Raw genomic sequence first — 24,283 nt, forward strand, 5'->3', positions numbered from 1 at the left:
ATTTCTTCCTGGGTGAAATTGGTTTATAGCTATAAACCAATCAAAGCAAATATTTGTAGCTCAGGGTTGAACTGTGGAGTCCTTGGTTGCTCTCTGAGCCTTGTTGTTTTCTTGAAGATGTTGCTCTCTATGTAGTCATGGTATATAAACTGAGAGCAAGGCCCACTCCCTTTTTGCACTGAAGATGTTGCCTAGTCTGGCAATGAAATGTCTGCAAGAAAACAACAAGGCTCAGAGAGCACCAAGGACTCCACAGCTATAAACCAATAGTTCTTTGAGAGGTTAGTTTGCAGTATATTGTTTAAGTGTTCTGTGATGCAGGATGTGTGCTTGCCAAAAGCACTGAAAGTTTAAAGTAATCAGTAAAGCTAAAATGATTGAACTGATGAAAAAGCTAGCTTCTCATGCTTGTGTGGTTTGCATTTGTTGCTTGGTAACAGGAAATATACCCCCTCTTTATTTCTTCTTAGGGAGGAAGATAAGAACATATTTGACTATTGCAGAGAAAACAACATTGACCATGTAACCAAAGCCATCCGATCAAAAAAAGTCGACGTGAATGCGAAAGATGAGAAGGTATTGGGCCAGGGAGGGTTTAGCCAATAAGGCTGGTATGTAGATTGATGTCTTCTAAAACCCTTCCTTGAGGCTGCTGTATTTCTGTTCAAGTTTGGCCAGACATCTGTGCAGATACAACTGTCCAGCTTTATCTATTTATCGTACTTATAAGCTGTGTTACTATTGTAAAATTATGCAGCTTCTTAGAAATAAGTTCATACTGACTTTTGAATTTGAGAATAGTTACAGTTTGCCCACGATATTTTGATACTTAGGACAGAAAGGCCAAATAGCATCGTGCTTCTCCTGATTGACATAAGGCATAATCCACTTGAATGTGGGTGTTTGGCCGTTTTTTGGCTTGTTTGCAAATTTACACTAACCAGAATGAATACCTTTTGTGTGAGGAGTGTGAGTATGTGAACTTCCTTTTGGATTATTTTTCTTTCCCAATTTGCATCTTCTAATAGCACCCCAAATCAACCTAGTTGGCCATTTATAATTAAAAGTGTGAATAACACACTAAAAGAACAGTGTGTTAATTTAAGCTCCCAGTAACACTGTAACCCAGTTTACATAAAATGTATCTAGAATGAAATACAGTTAATTTCATTCTAGATACATTTTATGTAAACTGGGTTATGGTGTTACTGGGAGCTTAAATTAACACACTATTCTCTGGTATAAGGAGTTTAAGTTTGGGATTTTATGACAGTCTGGGTCTGCCTCAGATTATCATTGGGTAGGGTATACCCTCAATTTGGTTTTTACCTCAGAATACAAGAAGAAGGTTTGAAGGGGGGCAGTAGAGTTATTCTAGCACAGCCCGGTACGGGTTAATATCACTTCATCATTCCCCTTCTGCCAGAGTAGGGGACCCATTAAGATGATCCACCTCCAGGGAATATATGAATGCTATAATTCTATGGATTCTTGAATGGTGGGGAAATCCAGAGTTTTCAGGACAATTTTTCAGTGGCCCAGTATGGTTATGTGGAGCCCGGCCTTCTTTCTGAGGTGCTCTGAACAAAGTTATAAACCCGGACATGACTAGAGCACAAGATTCAGCATGGGGTTTATCACATATAGTATAGGTCTTGCTATGGAACTGATGAGACGTTAGTGCAGCAGGTTATGCCTACTCTGACCATCTCTGATATATTGTAGCCTATGTAGCATACTCAGATAGCTAGCAAAGCTTTTATGGGACAGTTAAGGGCTTACTATCAATTGGTTCTGGAAAATCTGAATGCTAAAACTCTCAAAATATCTGCTGACACAAATTTCATGCTAACATAAATGCTGCTTTTCTTGCAATATATACTGAAGTACCTGTTGCGTTATCTGGTCTGGTTATATGGGATCAGTTAGTTTAGTCTGAGGATGCAGACAGGGTGCATACAGCTATTTGGCCTATTACATGCTGTCTTGACCCTTCCAGTTTTGGCTTATTCATGCTAACTGAAAGAGGTTGAGTAGGTGTGGGAGCGGGTGCCACCTTCTTTAAAGGAAGTAACAATTTGTCATTTCTGAAGAAACTCTCTCTGGATCCAGATTACTCCAACCAGCACATGTCACATTTAGCCCTTTTTGGGGCAAAGTGTTTTAGAGAGTGCTGTATGTAGCCGCAGATGTCCTTATCTCAATCCTTTTCAATCAGGGTTGAAAATGGGACAGAATAAGCTATTGTTGCCTTAATAGATGACCTCCTGAAGAAAAGAGACAGATGCATTGTGATCTCTGGGCAGTTTTTTATGCCACTGAATATTCTCCTGGACCATTTTCATGAATTAGCAGTAACAATATGTTATAGCAGCTTTGCTTCTACTCAATATTAATCTGTCATTCTCTGAGATTAATATTGAGTGACTGCCTCTTCACCCAGGCAGCTAAAGTGTGGAGTACCACAGTGCACTATTTGTTTCATATAGATACTGTATAGCATTTTTAGGAAACAACTGGCAGCTGTCATCCATATGCTGATGCTACTCAGCTTTACTTCTCCATAACGTGTGACTGAGGAGAGGCAGGTTATACATGCCTTGAACTAATGCCCAGATGCTACAGTGAGGTGGATGAAGACCCATAAACTAGCACTGAATCCTGAGACGATAGAGATCTTTTCAGTGGGTAGTTCATGGACTCAGGAATTAGGCAGTTTGCTTGTTCTAAATGGAGTTACATCTCCTCAGGAAGAACAGGTACACACTTGGGGAGTGCGGGGAGCTTCTAGAATCATAATTGGCCAGGCATTTCATAGTTAATTTGCTCATATCAACTCAGAGTCCAGTGAAGGATAAGCAGGATCTCATGAGATGACAGAGATATGTCTATGAGGTGGTCGCAGACTTTTTCAAGTGGTGACTGAGGAAGCAGGCAGGGTCCTTTGAGAGATGAGCTGCACCAACTGTAGATTAGACTTGTGCCACTCCTGGCTTGTATGATCAAAGTGGGAATGAGGAGGTGAATGTAGGAAGTAGTGAACATGTCCTGGAGGGAGGCTGATGCCAGCCTTGATCTCTTGACCTGGCCATCTTAGATTATTACCATTCTGTCTCCAGGCCTCCCTTTTTAGGAAGGCTGTAGAAAAGTGGTGTGGCAGCAATTATGGGGGGCTCTATTTAAAGCAGTTATCTAAGTCCCTTCCAGTTTGGATTCAGACCTAGGCAGAAAACTGCATTGGTTGTTGTGGATGACCTGTGGAGGCATCTGGACAATGGATGGTATACCTTGTCTGGTCTTGTTAAACATCACAGCACATTCAGTATCATCGACCATGGTATCCTTATGGACTGTCTGTGAGGGTTGAGGGCACTATTCTGCAGTGAGCAGTTCCAAATTGTGTTGGTGAGGGAGGAAAAATCAGGCTCCTGAGCACTGTAAAGAAATACACAGCTGGTTCTTAATTTTAATAGGAATTCAGTAGTAACAGAAACTAAATTAACAGTGATGTAAGTTTATATCTCTTCTATAAGAGCAGTTCTATGGATGCTCCGGATGAACTACTTTGATTTTCTCTCTGTAAGATTGCTTGTTTTTTGTTTGTTTGTTTGTTTGTTTTTTGTTTTGGTGCTGTGTTATGGTGGCAAATTAAAGTACTGCCACCTTGATAGGTCCTGGTTTTCATTCTCCATGTAAATTATCTAAGAGGTCCTGTGAATTTTGATTTTTGATTTCTGTGTTTGTGAGTGTGTGTGTGTGTGTGTGTGTGTGTGTAGAAATTTTTGTTCTTGTCATGCCATGCTGCCAAGGAGGAAAAGTTTAACAATGCTGTTTATTCAGGTTAGTATTCTTCTTCAGCTCTGTGTGCATAGAAGCTGAACTAAACACAGGGAAATGAATTCATTTAAAGTAACACTAAATAGAATGCCATTAAATTATCTTTTGCTTTGCAACAGTCACCCGCACTAATAATTCTGTAGCAATGTTGACTAAATTCTTAGAATAGAGCTAGCAAAGTCTCATTTTTAAAACCCAAGAGCTTGCTAGAAGAACAAATTTCTGTGGCATATTTGTATTTATGGTCAGACAAAAATAAAATCTGTCTGACATGTTGGCTTCTCCCCTCTCATAGTGCCTGCTTGTTCTGCTCTTGGTCTGCAGCATGTGTAGTCTCCCAACACGTTGTGCCGTAGCGAACAGATGAAGCGCTTACACATTCATAGACTGAGACGCCACAAATTCAGTTGGGTTCTCTTGTAGCTCTGAGCAGATTTCTGTCCTTTGAGCCATGACATTCCCGGCTGGAGTTCTGCATGCTGATGGCATGGCCTTTTATTATTAATCAGGAATTCAAATAAATTAATTTGATGAAAGCAGGGGAAAGAGTTTAAAATTCAAAGCTAGAAGCCTTCATCCTGCATGAAGTGAACTGAAACTTCTCGGTGCTTAAGGAGCTTCTGCAATAACATTGACTCTATTAGTACTACAAGAGGGCACAGATTATTTAGCTTCAGAAGATAAATTTGTTTGAATTATAAATCAAGATTTGACATGTGATCAGTTTTAACTCTCAGATCTCCACAGTAGTGAAGTAGGAATCCAAATCTCATTAAAGCCATAGCGAGGAATAGACACAAATTTCTAACCAGCATATTTGCTTCTGAAAAATAGGTCTTGTTCAGGTAGTAGTTTTATTTCTTCAGGTTAATAACCATGCTCCTTCTTTGACTATGATTTTATAATTTTCAGATAGGTTATTGTAATAGTCTGTTGCAGTAAAAACAACTAAGCTCATGGCATATTATTATTTAAGTAGTTCATGAACGCTTACGCCATAGGTTTGTTAGAGTATGGCAGAGATACCTGCAGGCCACATATGGTCCCCTGCCCCAGTTTTGAAATTCCTAGATCATCACTTGATTGTAATGCCAAAAATTCAGCAGTGAAAATGTTTTTGTTTCTTGCAGGTATTTTGGCTAAAATTATCTCTTGATATGTACCTCCTGAATTCCTCCAATATGAACTGAACATTTCAGCATTGTTTCATTCCAGTGACATTATAACATTACCTAAAGTACAATCTGTGGTTCTTAGAAGCTTCTGGCTGCAAATATCTTGTCTGTTCCTGGTTTGTGTTTTTTAATTTTATGATCTCACAGGTCTCAGTCATGTTATTGGGAAAAAATGAGTAAGCAGTACTGTTATCAACCAAAATTTAGGCTCAATCCTGTACAAATTTACCTTGGAGTAAAGTCTGTTGTAATTAGTGGCATTAACCTCTGTAGGCATGAGTTTTTGAACTGGTAAAATACATCTTAATTGATTCATAAACTTCTAAGTTGGCATATTTATGCAGTTTAAAAATATGCATCTATTGGTCTTTTTCTCAGGCAAATCTAATGGGAATACCTAGTTTTAGAGATGAAACTGCTGTATCCTAATCTACCTAAGAATATTATGATTTTTACAGTTGTGTGAAAACAGTGAAAATAGAAATGATAAATATTGGAGGAAATAAAAGGTTTCCTATATGAGGAGCATATCCATTTATAAGACAGCAATCAACTTCTTAGCCTTCCCATATGCTTTGTTTCTGACAAGACCTATGATATTTAATAGTACTTTGCTAGCATCAAGCTCCAAGAGAGTAGTAATCCAACCAGAAACATCAGAAGTATTATGATTCATCTTTTTACTTCTGAATCTTAATTTTTAGAGATTTGTAGTTTACAACAACATTTTAATATACTAGTTTTCAAAGCCTTTTAATCACTGTACTTTAGGAAAAAAATGTTTCCTGTTCTAAGATTTCCAAGGTTTTCAGGGTAGGAAGAAGGGAAAAAAAGTTTGGTTTTTTGTTTTTGTTTGTTTGTTTGTTTGTTTTTCTCCATATACATCCTTTTCCCTCCTCAGTGGGCCTTGTCTGTTGACAGCAGATGAATATCCAAGGTGCTCAAGAGATCCCTTTAGGTTATTATTTTAATACAATACAAGCCTTACCCATCCAACTAAATAAATAAATCCACAGTTTGGTGCATCATGGTAATTGAATTCAAAAGCGACAGTAGCATTTTTTTTAAACCAAATGAGACTTTCATTTATCTTGTCTGTGTCTTCTCTTTCTCTCTGAATTAAGATCAGTTCCTAGATATTTTCTCTTGATCCACATACATTTTTAAGAGGGCAGTACACTTCCTAGCCTTCCCACTTGCTTTGTTTTGACAAGGCCTATGACATTCAGCAAAGCAAAATTTATGTGCTGTTTGTTTGAGAAACTGCTACAGAAGCCAGCCAAGCTGGCAGCAGCTAACTAAAATGAGGGGTAGAAGATTTAGTAGCAGGATCATTGAACAGACATTAGATTTATGCATTTTTATTCCCAATCTTTCAGAGTTTTAAAGTATCCTTCTCCCTTTGTTAAAATGTATTATCTAGGCAGAAAAATAAAACACAAATATGTATCTGGAATGTATTTGGGGCAGGCTTTTAGATGCACTGTAATTTCATTAAAAAGGTAAGAATAAAAACCACTTAATGTGGGTTAATGAGGTCAACTTCCTATTAATTGTTTTTAGGTTTCAAATTTTAAGATTTGGATAATAGGTTTAAAGTAAACCTGATCAACTTTCTAATGGTCAGTAAAGGTTTGTGTTTCAGTAACTGAACATGATCTCATCTTTCTCTGTGATTTAGAAGCTGAGATAAAACTTTGAAATGTCCTCAGTTTGTATCATTTATATCAACCTCAAATATTAGTTTTCTTGATGCAGAATTTAGATTACTTTAAATACTGCTCTCATTGAGGCATGCTGAAAATTAAAATGAGAAAAAAAATAATTCGAATAAAAGTAATTTGTGTGCACAATAACTAACATTTTAATTTCTATTTTAAGTTAGGAGAACTGTCTAGTGGCATATACTCCTTTTTGGAATTCAGTGAATACTAAGAAATCTTAGAATTTAGGCCAGAGATGAACAGTATTGATCAGCTTGTGATTTTTTTTCAATTTTGACTTTAGATATTGGAATATGGCAGCTGATTAGTCTAATTTGCAGTGTGAATTCAGAAACTGTCAAACCAATACCTTCCATACTGCATATTTTTTTAAGTAGCCATTTGTAAAAATTTTGACATTGAGAAAATTTTAAGTTTTATCTGCGGTGCTTGGAAAGATGTGAAAATATAATGTAACTTGAGGCTTATTCTTCTGTATGAGTTCCTTGAAAAAAGCTTTGTTAATGTAAAGGGTTTTATTCTTAATTATGAAGGTTAACATTTGAAACATTTCTTCAGTGAAATTTTGTTTTCCAGATAAGAATCTCTGGGCTATGCTATCTGCCAACATTTTAAAACTGATTATTATTATTTTTGCCTTAAATACAAAAAAAAAAAATAGGCATTCAGGAAGAATATATTTTCTTGAAATTTCCATGTGTGCTTGCCAGATTTAAAAAAAAAAAACTTGCCCTGCTAAATGTCTTTATGACAATTGCTTCTAAAGGCAGAGGGCCAGAGCTATGGAAAAAAGGTGAATTACTATATGATAAACATTAAATACATGGTTTACCTGTGTTGGCTCTAAACCATACTGTACAGTGTAGTGCACTTGTGAATTGTGTTTCGCAGTCTGTCTCCTTGGTATTTTTTTTCCAACATCACTAGTGAGCAAATTTTAATATTGACTTAAGAAGGATTGCATGTAAATGTTTAACCTTGGTACTTGAGTTTTTAAAAAACATTCTTAGGCTTTTATGAACAGAGATAGCTTATAGAAAATTGAATCCTGACATAAAATGCCCAGTGTTTCTAGTTATAAAAATATTGGGAGTTTACGCAGCAGTGGCAGGCCAAAAAGGGAACGAAGGAAGAATAGGGATTGGGAAACCATCTGAAGAACATGCACACAGCATCAGAATCTAGGTGTTATATTGGCAAAAACTCAAGCCAGAGCTTGAATTATTTGTACTTAATCATTAATTATGCTATCAGTGGCCAAAATAAACTATAAATGTCTATGATAATAAAAGTCTGATTTATTCACTGATTAAATTTTAAATAATGATCATTCACTGAATGAAATTTAAACAATTTGTAACATATATATTAAATTCTATGATTTCTAATAAACAATTTATATAGCATTAATGGGAGGTATTCTGCATTTTTCTTTGAAGAATCATTGCCAAAATCTATTCTAATTCAAGATTAATTACTGTATCATTAAAATAGGATGCTGTAAAATTAATTACTTACTGGGTCAAAAAGGTGGTTGAAAAGCTTAATGCATGATATCAGAAACAAGATTTTCCTACTCAGAAATAATGGTCTGTCCTTTTGAATAGCATAACTGTTATGCTATCTTAATTTTGTATGTGTAGATAGATAGCTTGTTTGTTTATAACCTGAAGACCTGTGATGAGCTAGAGCTAAATTTTACCAGATGCCACCTTTATAAATTCCAGAGCTGAAAGAGCTGAATGATCCAGAAAGACAATATGACTTGCTTTTTTATTTCAGCAAGAATGTTAGAGAATGTCACATATAATCCTAAGGATAAGTAGTAGTGTGTACACACTGGTCAAATTAAAACTGAAATTGTTCTTGAAAATACTAATTCCTGTTTTAAAATGTTTATGGTGTTAATACATCCTAACACGTTTAAAACTTCACAAACCATTAACTTTTCCCCAGGCCATAAATGCAGCTATGAGAGGAAGCAAGAAGCACACTAAGCTATGTGATACTTAATTACTGTGAATATTAGAGTACTCTACCATTTTTCCCCTACCTCTGGCCCTGTGCCTTTAAATACAGTCTTTCACAGAGAAATTTAGTAGGTTGAGTGTTGTTGTTTTTTTAAATTCAGAAGTAGAGAATGGAAATGGCAGATATTTAGATATTTCTAAATATCTATTTATCAGAGCTGCAATATTAAAGAAATATTAGGAAGCAGTTCAGAAATTCATTTAAAATGGCCTATTAGACTTTAGACAATTACCAGACTGACAACATATGCCAAGCGTCATCAATGTGGGCACTAAAGTGTCTAAAGATCTTTAGATGGTGTCTGCAGTCTCCAAAATTAAATAAAAATTGTTTTTTTAAACCAAACATTTGTGACATTGTGGTATTTTTTATTGCTAAATTTATATCCTGCCTTGTGTAGAGGAGTTCATATATAGCACTCTTCCCCACAAAATAAACTTGTGAGGTATATTGGGCTGAGAGAGAAAGTGACTGGCCCAGTAAGTCAAAACCACCCAGTAAGTAAAACCACCCATAAGCTTCTGAGCCTGATAGTAGATTATGATCTGGGTCTCTCCTGGGCCAGTCGAACACCTTAATTACCACACTGTTCTGGCTCTCAGTTTTTGCATGAGATATTGCAAGATACGTAATGAGTATGTCAAAAATATCACATCATCATCATAAGGATGCCTGACACCTGAAAAGTTTGCTCTGTCAGTGACAGAGGCAGCCTAGTTTGGCCCCTCTGTCTCAAGAGGTTTGGGTTAAATTCCAAGATGCTCAGGTTGTTATGACTAATTATCTTCAGGGTGAAGTAAAGATAGTCAAAATTGATTAGCAAAGTAAAATAAATTATGACTAAAGCAAATAGAAAATGAGACATGGAGCAAATGGATTATCTTGTCAGCTCATCAGTGCCATCTTCCACCCTCCTCTACAAAGCAAGGTCATTACAGTAGTTCATTGATACTTATAAATGTTACTTTGGGAGCAGGCTTACTATTGCAGTCGGCACAGAAGCCCACAATTCATCTATTTGCTATTCCCATTGCCAACTATGCCAAGTCCAAAGTATACTGTTGCTGAAAAATGCTAATCCTCTTAGTAGCTTGAGCATTACTACCTTCTTAGTGAGATTCTTTAGCCCGTCATCCACTAACAAATGGCTTGATACTGAGTTTGGAACTTTATGATCCAACTGTCGTAGTAGACAGCTGACTAGAAACTCTGCTCACAAATGTAAGAAGACTACTGAGCCCAGCAACTAAACACAGAAGAAGGGAGGCGGGCGATTAGGCTGCCAATGTGGGCATTGATAGTGAGGGGGGCATTGATGGAGCTCTATCTTCATATAGGCATGTTTTGTATAGAGTCCTGACAAAAATGTAGAATTCTGGAACATTCCAACTGAGTTTCTGTGCAGGCACATAACCCATATAGGTACTTTCACAGAAGACCACTTGAAGAAACACAGTTACATATAAGAGTGTGTGTGTGTGTGTTTGTGTGAAACATATTAATACAATTTGTATCATGGTGAATGAGGCTGGACATAAGTAGTCAAAGCCCCACTCATATCCTTGGCAGCTGTTTTACAGGGATCAGTTAATAATAATAGATTTCACAAGGAAGGTTATCAAAAAGATCTCATAGTCCCGTTCCTTGAGGATTATTTATTTTCCAGCAGCCAGCAGAGTTGCACAGTGAGATCATGGAGAAGGAAGATTTTTAATCCATCCTCCTTTAATCCTCCTGAGCAATGCTATGTAACAGGATTGTCAAGAAGGGGTCTGGCAGTAGCTGATGAATCAGATGAAGCTTCATGGGTAGTGTGGAGTACTTTTCTTTTTTCTATATAGAATAGGATTGGTAAATGTCACTCTAGGTGTCCTTATATTTTCAGGATTGGCTTTTTTCATCTTAGTAATTTGGAAGAAAGGAAGCAAAGTAAGCTAATCAAAATTGCAAATAGATATAACAACTACTTTTTTTTTAATCTGTTCAGTTGTGTCCGACTACCTGGACGAGTCCCTGCAGTTTTCTTGACAAGGTTTTTCAGAAGCAGTTTGCTGTTGCCTCCTTCCTAGGGCTGAGAGACTGGCCCAAGGTCCCCCACCTGGCTTTGTGCCTAAGTGCAGACTAGAACTCATGGTCTCTTGGTTTCTAGCTTGATGCCTTAATCACTACACCAAACTGGCTACACCAAACTATTAGTATGAATGTGTTAATGTAATGTTGATATCTAATCTACTACCAAGTTTAAACTAACTTTTTTTCCCTTTGTCTGATATTTTAGGGAAGAGCTTTGCTGCACTGGGCATGTGATAGAGGACATAAAGAACTTGCTACAGTACTTCTCCAATACACTGCTGATGTTAATAGCCAGGTATGAACTAGAGCTGCAATGAATGTTATACCTTGTAAATTTTGGCGTGAAGCAAATACAGTAGATCATTTTCAGTTGCACTGCTTAGGTATTTGCAATATTCTTTTATTATTCTTTTGTGTTAATCACTTGGGTGCCTTTTAATGGTTTAACAGGATCATTTAATACCTTATTTCTCACCAAAATTATATCAGACTTCATACAGAACATTTTTTTAAACTGACATGGAAGGTTTGAAAACAGGAACGACAAGGAAATGTTTACTTAACTCTTCTCACACTGGTCCACTCAGAATTTTGTTTTCCTATTAGTGTGTTAATGTGGGGAGGCATGGGGAATGACTGATATCTTTATTTCTGTGGTGAAAAAAAAACAGTAGAAGAGTATGCTCTTAAGTGAATGGAAATTAAAGAGTAAGCAGCTCCTTTCTTTCTAGTTTTCCTGTTTCTTACAGGAATCAGTTGAAATAGGAATGGATTGGAATAGAAGAATTTTTGAGAAACAAGTCAAATCGTTTGATGGGTGAAAGCATTGGCTGTTATAAAATAGCATAGAATATCACTATGTAGGTTGAAAATAGAAGAGCAAAACTAAGATGAAAAATGAATGAATTAAAGAAAACAGTGAATGGAAAACAGAATGGAAAGTTTCTTTAAAATATTCTGTCTCCATCTATGAGGAGTAGAGGCTTAAAGCTGATGCAGAAAGAGAACTACTGTATAAGCTTACAGGTAACATGATTATGCTAATATGGAATGGAAAGAGGACTTCTAGTGGAGGTTTGATTTGTTTGATAGAAATTTGTAGTATCGACAGTCAATTGCTGCTGAAGGCACAGTGTGCAGTCTTAAAGCTACAAATACTTTCCAAGTTGCAGTCTGGAATACTTACCTCTTTTATAGTCTAGTTTTATCCCAAGCTGAGAAACTAGTTGTAACCATAAGATTCTTTTCCCTCTTAGTCTGAAGCTTTTGAAATTGCCACATAGAACTGAATTGCAGTAACAGGATGACCAAGCTCCTGCCCCCCACCCCCACCCCCAAATAATAGGAAAGAGCCCAGCTCTTTGAATGTTAATCATTACCTTTGGCAATACATTTGAAAAGAGGTGGTGATTGCTTAGAAAATGGAGGATGTACAAAGACGGAAGGGAGGTCTTGCTTTGTGTGGAAAAAGATAATTTGTGTAATATAATTAGCTAAATCCTTAGCCATAGGCCATTTCCTAATGGGTGGTTATGTGCAAGAATTATGCTGAGAACTAAGATGACTTGAACATTTTTAAAATGAATGGCTATCCGAAATTTTAAAAATGTGTTATTTGGAGTGAGACTTCGAAAACAATGTAGATACAAATATAGATTCTCAGTTTCTTACACAAACACCCTAGGGGATGTAAGAGTTTAGAGAGTCTTTTATAAATTCTTACCAATAGAAAGGTAAATGGAGGAGAAGAAATGAAGCCTGAGAGAACATTATGCCCAGCAGTCATTCAGCATTTCTTTCAAAGCTCTGGGTTACTGTTTCTTTTGCGTTCCAATTCAGTGGCGAAGTAAGTTGTCTGGAGGGGGAATAAGGCTCCACAAGATTAGTTCCCATCAAAATCTGAAATCATTACTGTGATCCTAAAAGTTCATTGATAAACTAGAATGAAAACCACTGGCCTCTGGATCTCTTAGCTGCTGTTCCCTAAATTACAGTGGCACCACGCATCTTAAAGTAAGATAAAAAATTCAAGTCCTTGTGACTACATCAATGCAGTTATTTCAGCAGCATTAAAGAAGAGGCTTTCATTGATTTCTTTATGGATTCTTTTTTTTTACTTCCCAATCTTGTCAATAATAACTGTGGAATTCTTAGGTGGTCTCCCATCCAAATACAAACCAAAGCTAACTCTCCTTAGTTTCCCAGATCAGCCAAGGTTGACTAGGTGCTGCCACTTGCTGAAACTGTGTAAATAATCAAACAGTATTTGACCTATATGCTGAATGTTGAGGGAAGATGGATTAGAAGAAGGTGAGCATGGTTTTAAAATTGGAGCAAGAAATACCAATAACCTATGCTATGTAGATGACACTATTATGATAGCTGAAAATGAAAATTATCTGCAAGTTCTAGTAATGAAAGTGAAGGAGCACAGTAAAAAAATGGAGCTAAGATTAAATATAAAGAAGACCAAAATAATGACAAGAGGTACAGCAACCCTGTTAGAATTGACAGTGAAGATACTGAAATGAAGTAATGAAGACCTTGGAAGATGTACTTAGATACCATGACGTGTCTATACCTACAGAGATCAGAATTATGCAGACATTGTTTTCCCTGTGACACTGTATGGGAAGAAGCAGGAAAGAAAAAGCATTGATGCTTTTGAATTCTGATGTTGGAGAAGACTGTTGAGAGTGCCATGGACAGTAAAGAAAACAAACCAATGGATCATCAGACAAATCAGTCAAGTGCCTACAATCCCCACAGAGGTGATCTGTCAGAACAATCAATGCTATCTCAGTCCTATCCCAAACCTGAATCCTGACTGAATGGGTCCAGATAATCTATTTTCTGTAGGGAACCCTGCAACTGAAGCCACCTCAGTTTCTCAGCAGGGGAGGTTAGAGGCTAGGTAACAGTTGTCCCAAATAGCCAGAGAGGGGCTCTTAAAGTGGTGGTGTAACACAGCCTTTTCCAGCGCTCCTAGCATCACCCATTGCCAAAGTGCGAGGTTAACGATCTCCTGGGTGCAGCTAATCATACCTCCATCAGTCCAACAAAGGGCCCGGTAGGATTTTTGACAGCATTCCAAAATGAATCCCAGAGAAGAGAAAACCTGGGTGGAGAGCCTATATCAGTGACAAATAGTGAAGATTGCAGTGAATGGAACAAGCTTCTCAATATGTAAAGGTACAAAGCAAGGGTGTCCACTCTCTCCTTTACTAATTGTAATTGCATTGGAAGCCATAACAAAAAGATCTGGAAAGATAAAACAAATAAACAGGATCAAAATTCAAGGAGAAGAAGATAAGATGAAATGCTATGCAGATGATATAGCATGAACAATTATGCAACCACAAAGATCCATATGACGGTTAATGAAGTAATTAAAGAGTTTGTCTGCCTTTCTGGATGTAAAATTAATGAAAAGAAAACTAAGAAAACAACAAGGCATTTAACCTCTGACAAAGATGACTGTCAAAAAAACAGATTGGATGTGAGATAACAAAAGACTCACTGAAATACCTAGGACTCCACTTGACAAGGTGTAATAAAGATAAATTTTAAAATTATAACAAATTGTGGAAAGAAAGAAAACAACACTTTTGAAAGGTAGAAAAGTTTAAAACTTACCTGGTTAGGACTTATTGCAATAACAAAAATGAATATACTACCAAATATGAATTTTCTATTCCAAATGGCACCAATTCCAATTTCATATAAAAATCTGCAGGCCTGATAAAGAACAATTAGCAGATTTATATGGAGCAGGAAAAAAAAGTAAGATTCAACATCTTGCAAGATTCAAAAGAAAGAGGCGGACTAGCATTTCCCAATCTCAGACTGTATTATAGAGCAAGTTGCTTCTTATGGATAATAGAATGGATAAAATCTCAGAATAGCAGAACAGCGATTATAAAAAGAGGAGGCCTAGCCAGTGGACTTCACAGGTGGTGGTGGTGATGGTGGTGGAGGAGGAAGAGGAGGAGAAGGAGGAGATGAAAGGACATATTAAAACACAAGGTTTGTTAAAAATTTGGAATCTGATAAAAGCAAGGATAGGTCCAGCAATCTCACCATTAGCATCACCATCAAATGCTTTTTATTTCAAGGACAGCTATAATAAAAAAAGATTTGATTACATATGCCAACATGACATACAGTTAGGCCTCATTTAGCGATCACAATTGGGACTTCTAGATTCAGAAACAGATTAAAGGCACAACAGAAACTGCTCAATGAAGGACGGAATGTACCATGGTTCAGGTGGATTGTAAATAACTGGAAATTTGAAATGTTTATACAAAATCAAAATAATTTATTAGGACATATTTATAAATTATTGAGTTAGGCAGTGAAGACCTAACTGTTCTGCAGGGCTTTTGGGAACGGAACAGTGTAGTGATTGTAATGAGGGAAGTGGCACTTGGATATTCAGTGAGAAGAGGGATTGCATTAGATTGTTTTGTTTGTAGATTATTGTGTAGCTTTTATATTTATATTGTTTTAATTTATATACTCGGAATTGTAAGCCACTCAGAATCTGGTTCATTGGAGTGGCATAGAAAGCTTAAATTAACATACATACATACATACACACATACATACATACTGTATGTATATATGTGTACACACACACACAAACATACATAATCTTCAACTTTGCATTTTTATACAGCCCAGTGGGCACTTTGTACATTCAACTAGATTTACAGCTCTGTCTTGCTTGCTTGATATAATTTTGCTTTTTTGTGTATCCCTAAGGAAGAAGGAACTTTATTGCCTCTGAAGACAGTTTTGATTTCAGCCTCAAATTGTCGGTTTAATGGTTTTTCAATCATTCCAGATCTCAGATTCCTATTCCTGATCTGGAGATTCTGGGCTGAGTTTCCATCATGTCTCTACCACCATCCACCATTCATGTTCCCAATAGATCCTTCAGTGGAACCTTTCTGTGTTTCTGACACAAATTACTTCCCAAATTTAAGCTGTTTGAATCTTTAGCTATGACTGCTCTTTCATTTCTGTTATGAAGGTGGCCTTTTTGACAGCCAGTACCCTTGTAAGATATGTTAGTAGCCTTTGTGTCTTTAGTATTACTCCTCCTTCCCCCCCTCATTCAATCGTGGTTGTAACTTCAAATGGTCGCTGAAAGAATGGTCATAAGTCAAGGACTACCTGTATAGCCTCATCCCCATGACATAGACCTGTCATGCAGAGAGGGCATGCTACGGACCCCGTCGGTAAGAGAATTTCGTTTGGTGGGATCCAGGAAGCCAGCCTTCTCTGCAGTGGCTCCCACCCTCTGGAACACGCTGCCCCCGGAGATGAGGCAGGCCCCTTTGCTCCTGGCCTTTTGGAAGAACTTGCCGTCTTGCCTGGGGTGGGAAGGGGATTAGTTCTTCTTGGGGGTGGCTGGCGCCTTAGAGCCCTCATCACTGAATTAGATCCTATCGCCACTTGGATTTTATACTTATAATTATCTTCTATTTATATTTGGCAATTTGTATTTGCATTTTTGTATGATCATGGTTTTAATGTTAGTTTTATTGTAAACCGCCTAGGGTCCCTCTTTTTGGGGGAGATGGGTGGTGATAAAATTTGAAAAATAAATAAATAAATAAATAAATAGTTCCATTTAGATGTTCAATCTAGAGCAGAAGCAGCTGTAGCCTTGCTGCAGTATCATCTATTTTCACATAATAGCATTGAACCTGCTGCTTTAAGCTAACTTGGCTCCTGTGCATGTAATACACAGAAATCACAAGAAAAACATCAGGTTACTTGTAACTGTACTTCTCTGAATGGTCATCTGTGTATTCACATGACTCTCCATTCCACATTAGAAGTGTTCTTCTCTTGCCAGTGGCATAGCAGTGGTTGGGGAACTAAGCAAATTCAGTGTTATAAGGTTCTCTGGTTGGGTGGACATCTTGCCAAAAAGCTCAATTGAGAATATTCTGGAACAATGCTTGGCACAGGTGGAAGCTCATATAGAAGTCAGTTAACAGTATGCATACAAGTTACAAATTAATATTTTTGAAAGTAGAATTAGGATGGTGTTTGTATTCGCTTCAGTGCAATGAAATAATTATATTTTCCTATTCCACTGTTATTTTGTAGAATGATCATCTTTTCCTAAAATTTAATATTTTTAATCTTGCATGTTCTGTAGCTTTCTCAGGCTATTCAGCAGTAAGGGGAAAACCAGACAGGTCTACTATATACAGGCCAGATAAAAAATTAATGACCTCTATTTCATATTCAGTTTGGTGTCAGGCAACAGAACCATTCTTACATGAGAATGATTGGCAATATGAATCTTGGACTTATTTCCCTCCCACCCTCCTTCCTTCCTTCCTTCCTTCCTTCCTTCCTTCCTTCCTTCCTTCCTTCCTTCCTTCCTTCCTTCCTTCTTTCCTTCCTGTCAGTTGCACTGAGGAGAATGTAACAACTGAACTGTGTTTTATTATATTACTTAGACTGTAGTATTCCCAATCATTTGTTTTTACTTGGAAATGTTTGTTGGGTTTTTTATTTTTAAACTGAGTCATCAAGGGGCTAAAAGTTATCTACTGTAATACCACTGTGTTCACTTAATTTTTTTTTAGAGATAAGGAGATGTATAACCCCAAGATTCATTAGAAGTTAATATTTCTTCCTGGAATATAACCTAACAAGCAAACAGCCATTTAATCTTGCTGTCATCCCAACTTCTGCCTTTTAAATGCTAGAAAAATATGTTGACAAGCAGTTATTTGAATTCAGGAAGACCCCATTATCATGATTAGCATATTTGTTGCAAGAAACTTGCCAGAGAATTGGTAGGGCCATCACATCCACCAAGCTAGTTAAGGTTCATGAGGCTGCTGTTGCAGAGAAATGACCCACATTTTTTGAATCCCATTTGAAAAGAATGTTAGAGAAAGACCTTGTGGTCAGGGCCACAACCGGGGGGGGGGGGGGGCAACCGGGGCATATGCCCTGGGCGCCGTGCTGGTGGGGCACCAAAATGGGCACGGAATCCATGTTTGCCCCGGGTGACACAGACCCTAGTTGCAGCCCTGCTTGTGGTGGTAATAAATCTGAAACATTGCACCTCTTGAAGGTCCTTAGACAAGATTTTAGAGCAAATGGATGGATTAAATTATAATAAATCATCAAGGGCAGATTGTGCATCCTCATATATGACCCTTTACTGACTTGGATAGGAAGAGTTAATGTTAAAAATTCTGTTTTTCTGTATATGGTATAAATCCATATTCTAATGACTACTGGTATTTAGACTAGGTAAAATAGAAGAATATGGTTTCTGGTTAATAATATTTAATAATAATATAATAGGATAAGATAGAAAGTCTTTTTCACTGGTATATTTAAAGAATTCATTTTACTTGAGTAATCAAGTAAATAAGGAGAGACTTTATAATATAAATACTACATTATGTAATATCCCTTTATATTTGTATGTGTTTAAACACATGAGGGAATTTAGACTGTAAAACTGGTATCATTAATTAATTTCCAGTGTGCTCTATGACTAGAACACATTATCTTGCCTCTACATGCTGCTATGGAACTCTTAAAACAGTTCATAAATTGAATAAAATGATGATAAATAATATCATGTTAATAATTTCAGTTCCAAAATAAGTTTATAGAATGACATATTAAAACTTTCAATACTGCTTTGTTATTTGCTTATACTTTATGTACCTACTCAGTAAAATTTTCCATCATTGTACAAATTGTCACTGTATAAGTTAGTTCTGGACCATAAGGAAGGCTGAGAGAAGGAAGATAGATGCTTTGGATCTGTAGTGTTGGAGGAAAATTCTGAGAGTGTCTTGGACTGCAAAAAGTTCAAACCAGTCCATATTCCAGGAAATAAAGCCAGACTGCTCACTTGAGGGAATGATATTAAAAGCAAAACTGAAATACTTTGGCCACATAATGAGAAGACAGGACACCCTGGAGAAGATGCTGATGCTAGGGAGAGTGGAAGGCAAAAGGAAGAGGGGCCGACCAAGGGCAAGGTGGATGGATGATATTCTAGAGGTGACGGACTCGTCCCTGGGGGAGCTGGGGGTGTTGACAACCAACAGGTAGCTCTGGCGTGGGCTGGTCCATGAAGTCACGAAGAGTCGGAAGCGACTGAACAAATAAACAACAACAATAAGTTAGTTATTGCTTCTACATTTTTTAGTTTGTTGCTTATAGACTGTATGAACTATAATCTTGTGATAATTTATTAATATTAAGTATTCATATTCTTTAAACATGGTGTGAGGTTTGAGTCGGATCCTGACTCTGAAAACGAAACTTATCTTGAGGCAGAAGGGGAAAACGAAACTTATCCGGAGGGAATTGGGGAAATAGAAACCAGGGGTGACTCAGCACAGTGGGAGAAATCGGAGATGCTGATTGGACAAACTTTGGAGGGAGGTTTGAATCCTCCAATCAGTGCTCAAGAGAGAAGAGCAGAGAAGCATGCAAAGCAAAAGGCAGCCCGATTGGTTGCAGAGGAGAAATGGCGTGGAAAGGATTGCTTAAAAAGGCACACGCACCAAGAGCAAGCTGCAGGAGACAACCGATCCTTCGAGCTCACAGGATCTGTGGAAGAGTCCTTACTGGAGTTGGGAGCCTCGCCTATAGCCGACGCGGAATCAGAGCCAGCTCCTCTTGCCATCGCGGACCTGCTTCCTTCACACGCCACTCCAGTCGAGCCTAGTCTTGCCGTTCCAGCCGAGCACAGTCTTGCTTCCAGTTCCAAGCCTCATCTCGCTGTTCGAGCCCAGTCCAGCCTTGCCTCCAGATTCGAGCCTTGTCTTGTCGCTCCAACCAAGTCCAGCCTTGCCTCCAGTTCCAAGCCTTGCCTTGCCATTCCAGCCAAGTCCTGCCTTGTCTCCATATCCGAGCCTTGCCTTAACGCTCCAGTCAAGCCTTGCCTAGCCTCTGTTGTCAAGCCTAGTCTAGCCTCCGTGCCAAGCCCAACACTTGTGCCTCAAGCCTCCTCCTTGCCGTGCGTTCTAGCTACACCGGGTCTTGCCGCCTCATTGAGAGGATTAGCTGAGTTCTGCCTTGCTGTTTTGCCACGATCTCCTTCTACTTCTGAGTCTGCAGCCTTGCCTTGTTATCCTCCACTGCCTGGGTGGACTTGATTGAACTGCACCGTCTAATCTATTCTGAGGACTTTCATTGTGGTAAACAGTTCTTTGTAAATAAAGAATTAATAGTAATTCTGCCTGGCTGTCTCATAGTCTGAACAGGACACATGGTTGGTTTATTCAGAGTAACATTCTGCAGTATAAGAAACATGGACCTGGCACTAGAAATGTAGTTTGTAGCATAATGTGATCTTAAAGTGATGTTCTAATCAGGCTACTTCCATAGTTGAGAATCTGTCTGTTAGGGTACTATATACTAATAATGTATGGGAATCATTTAAGCTTAGAACCATTTTTATGAAAAAGGAGAGGGTCTTTCTGTATAATTCCATTTTATTAATCCCCCTATGTGATCCCCCCCCCTTCCTATATAATTCCCCAAAATCAACAGGGTGGAGATAGTGTGGAAGACAAGGAGGAGAAGGCCTTTAAAATCTGATGGGGATTTTTCCAGGCCATAAAGTTGAATCTTTACCAGAGACCATATTCTTCTATTTTACCTCGTCTAAATACCAGTAGTCATTCATATTGCTCATTGAAGTATTGATATCAGTGGAAAGGTTTAAACATGTTTATGAAATGTATCATGATTGTTGTCTTTAGTTCTAGAGTTAAGTGTTTTATCCTATAATGTCTGACCCTCTTGACAAAGTGTTAAATATTCTCAGATTACATAAAAGCAATAGGAAACATTTTTAAAAATAAACATTAACTAGAAAGAGTACAAATCAAACTTGGGATGCGCTACACTCAATTTTTTTCATAGCTTTGATAAGTATAACTTGACAGTCCTGATGGGCTGAGGCAAGCTGTAAAATACACCCAACAGCGGCTCAAAAGCTAACCTACGACAGAGCTGGGAAAAGAGCCAGTTTTTTAAGGACTTCTGGAACACCATTAGGATGGGAGCTACACAGACTGGGGGATACTATTCCAGAGAGCAGGCATCGCAAGAGAGAAGTTTCCTGAGCCTTGCTATACGGCATTGTTTGATAAATGGGACCTGTAGCACACCCACTCTGCATGACCTTACTGGATGGGCAGAACCCATGGAAAATAGGAAGTCTTTCAGATAAACAGGCCTATGCCATGAAAAACTTTATAAGTGATAGCCAGAATCTTGAAATGCACCCAGAAGTTCACTGGCAACTAGTGCAGTTCACAGAGTACTGGTGATACATGGGCATGCTTGCACTGCAGCATTCTGTACCAGCTGTAGCTTCTGAGCAGTCTTCAAGAGCAGCCCCATGTGTTCTAGGATCTCCAGTGTTCCCTGCATCCACAGATGATTGTTCCTTCAGAGTCATGTTTGGAGGCAGGAGTCCCTGTTGTTTTAATATAAGTTTTCCTTTTGCAGGCTGAACGCATGCCATGAATTTAGCTACTAAGGTGCTTGTAAGAATGCTTCTGAAAACGTAGATGCAGAATAGCCTTACTTTGCAGTACAGTCATGCACGTATTTGGAAGTGGGAAGGGACTCTTTTCAATTTGAGACAATACAAACATAATAAATGGAAAGGAAGGTTCATCTCTCTCATGACTCAATCCTTCTCAAACGACATTATTATTGACTGAACCATTGGTTGCCAAAAAGAAAAATCAATTTTAGAAGTACTTGCTTGGCCACAGATCATGGTACAAATCCAGCACAGACAGGCTGATTTTATCAACTATCTGAAGAGTAATTTCTATCGTTAGCCAGAAAAGAAGTAGAAATTACAGATACGTCAAAGATCCCTTAGTATTTCTTTCAATTCTGTTCTTTCATTCTATGCCTCTAAAATGTTTTTATGTCTTCTTTCATTTAGTCATATTTTAATGTGATGCAGTTATACTCTAAACCTTGTATTTAGTGTTGAATACTACTCTCTAAAAGCCTCCTACCATGCATGACACTAGTTTAACGCATGTGCTGCAGTCTCTTCTCCCCGCTCTTCCAGGCTGATTCCATTGGACTTTTTTGCATAGGCATAGTTGCAGATAACCTTCATTATAAAACTGATAAGTCAATATATACCAGTCTTCCTTATCACAGCACCTGTTGCAGTGTGTGCCCTATGGAACAGCCTCCCCCCTGAGATCCATCGGATTCTAACACTCTTTGCCTTCCAGAAAGGTATGAAGACCTAGATTTTCCCCCAGGTGTTGAGCCAGGATGATAGATGAACCCAATATAGGTATGGTTTGAGTGATTAGTACCTTGGTAAACGTTTTGTGATAATTTTAACTTGCTTTCTGTGTTGTTAGCTGTCCAGAGTTTATATATTAAATGGGTGGCCATTTACATTTTCTAAATTAATAAATTACTTACGGCTTTCTTGATGGAGGGATAATTGAGTAGAATGTAGGTATGAGAGAGCCTACCTAGCAATTATCCTGTTTTCCTGAACTTCAACCAACATTTTGCCAGAGTTAACACAGATCAGTATATGGGCACAAAAACCCACCTACAACCAGAGTGGAGTATGCGAAGGGAGACAAAGAAGAAGTGCACATTCTTCTAATTTGTGAGAAAGATTAGTCAAACTGGCTCTATATCTTGTGTTACAAAACTTGTGAATATATCCTGCTTGCTGCTTTATTTCTAACCTATTTCATGAACTCCGCAATGCATTAATAGAGCTAATATTTTCATTATAGCTTTATAGGATCTTAACTCATCAGGATCTTGTGCTGTATTTTGTTTTCATTTCTGATATTAGTCCAAGATAATAAATAAACTCTTCATACAGCATTGGAATATTATGTAACAGAATATTCAAACTAGACAAAGTAGAAATGTGAAATGTATGAATCCCTCCAAACAAACGTTTAGACCAAGTCATATAAAATGCATTTTTATTGATGCAATAACAATGGCCGCCCTCCTCAGTTTCACTTCCCAATGTGGGCTGGGTAATAGAGACACCCTCCAGGGTGGCATTTCAAAGCCTCAAGCTGCCTTGCACAGTAAATCCAGAGACTGGTGAGCTCCACCTTGACTCCCCACATGCCTTCTGGCAGCCGCAGGGTCTCCCAAGCGGGAGAGAGTGTAGTGGTTAAGACACCAGGCTAGAAACCAGGAGACCATGCGTTCTAGTCCCACCTTAGTCACAAAGCCAGCTGGGTGACCTTGGGCCAGTCACTCTCAGCCCTAGGGAGAAAGCAATGGCAAAACACTTCCAAAAAACTTTGCCAAGAAAACTGCAGGGACTAGTGCAGGTAGTTGCCAGGAGTCAAGACTGACTCGAAGGCACCAAAAAAAAACACCTTTTGTTAGATATACCTGCATATCTCACTTATTATGTATAATTTAATTCATCTAAGAACCTATCTGAATTAATGCCTTTTGTCCACGTTGACTCTGTGACCTTATATTGAGCAACAAGTTTAATGAGCTAACTCAATCCAGTTTAACAGCTCAGTAAAATATGTTAGGAACTCCCATGCACCAGATAACTATTAATTGGGACCTGCCCCACCCTACGAAATATCAGGACTGCTGAGTTGTGGCACTAAATGACTAGCTACTGTTCACCTAACATTGAATTCCTACAATAGCAGTTTGTAGTGTAACTGCTGAATGATTCCTGAAATTTAGGAAAGCAGGAAACCCACTCATCAAGCTCTCAGAACTCTTGATTGTGAGTGTGGAAGTATTTTACTTCCCCTTTCCTATGGTTAAATGGCAGAGTTGAAGGGAGAATTTGATTTTTCTTCTTTCCCTTGTCATGAGAAATCACTCTCTCTAGACTGGATGCTACATTTACTTCCATAGAAAGTTAAACTGGTTAAAATAATCTGTCCCAGGTGATCTGTGGATTACAGAAACAGCTTGAGCAATAGACACTATTGCACCAAAATGTCCTCTTCCAGAGCCAAATCATCGCCCTGGTTTAATGCATTGTTGGGGGTAATGAAGTGGAAGTGGTGACAGTTTGAATGCAAGTGAAGGAGATATCAGGGTAAAACAGATCAAGCATGGCCTAAAGTCCATTTGGTGCAATATTCTGGAGGCAGCAGAGAATGCTTATCTCTCTTCCTCTGTTGCATCTCTGCAGAATAGGCCAGCATTGTTGTTCAGCCTGTATATTGTCTCTTCCATAAGGATGCTGGGGAGAAAAAGCTGGTATAAATCATTATTTATTCACTATGAACAACTTGTAACTTTTTTTTTTTGCAGGTAAAGTTATTCAGATATGCTTCACCTCTGGCTCCATTGTTGGACTGGAGTATCATATAACTGGCAATTGTGTATCCTATTGTTTTGGATACTTTTCAGCTTATGAATCAA

General features: G+C 38.1%; 1 protein-coding gene across 2 annotated transcripts in view; it reads left to right on the forward strand.

Moving 5' to 3' along the window:
- ACBD6 (acyl-CoA binding domain containing 6) overlaps positions 1 to 24,283 on the forward strand; it is a 138,291-nt gene that overhangs the window by 61,119 nt on the left and 52,889 nt on the right. The window contains exons 5-6 of one of the 2 annotated variants that reach the window (XM_063298457.1): positions 471 to 576; positions 11,046 to 11,135. In XM_063298457.1, coding sequence (XP_063154527.1) covers positions 471 to 576; positions 11,046 to 11,135 — 196 coding nt within the window. The remainder of the gene's footprint in view (positions 1 to 470; positions 577 to 11,045; positions 11,136 to 24,283) is intronic. The other variant, XM_063298458.1, reaches the window with a different exon arrangement.

The sequence above is a fragment of the Candoia aspera genome, chromosome 3 (assembly GCF_035149785.1).
Source record: "Candoia aspera isolate rCanAsp1 chromosome 3, rCanAsp1.hap2, whole genome shotgun sequence".
In the NCBI taxonomy this organism is placed as follows: domain Eukaryota; kingdom Metazoa; phylum Chordata; class Lepidosauria; order Squamata; family Boidae; genus Candoia; species Candoia aspera.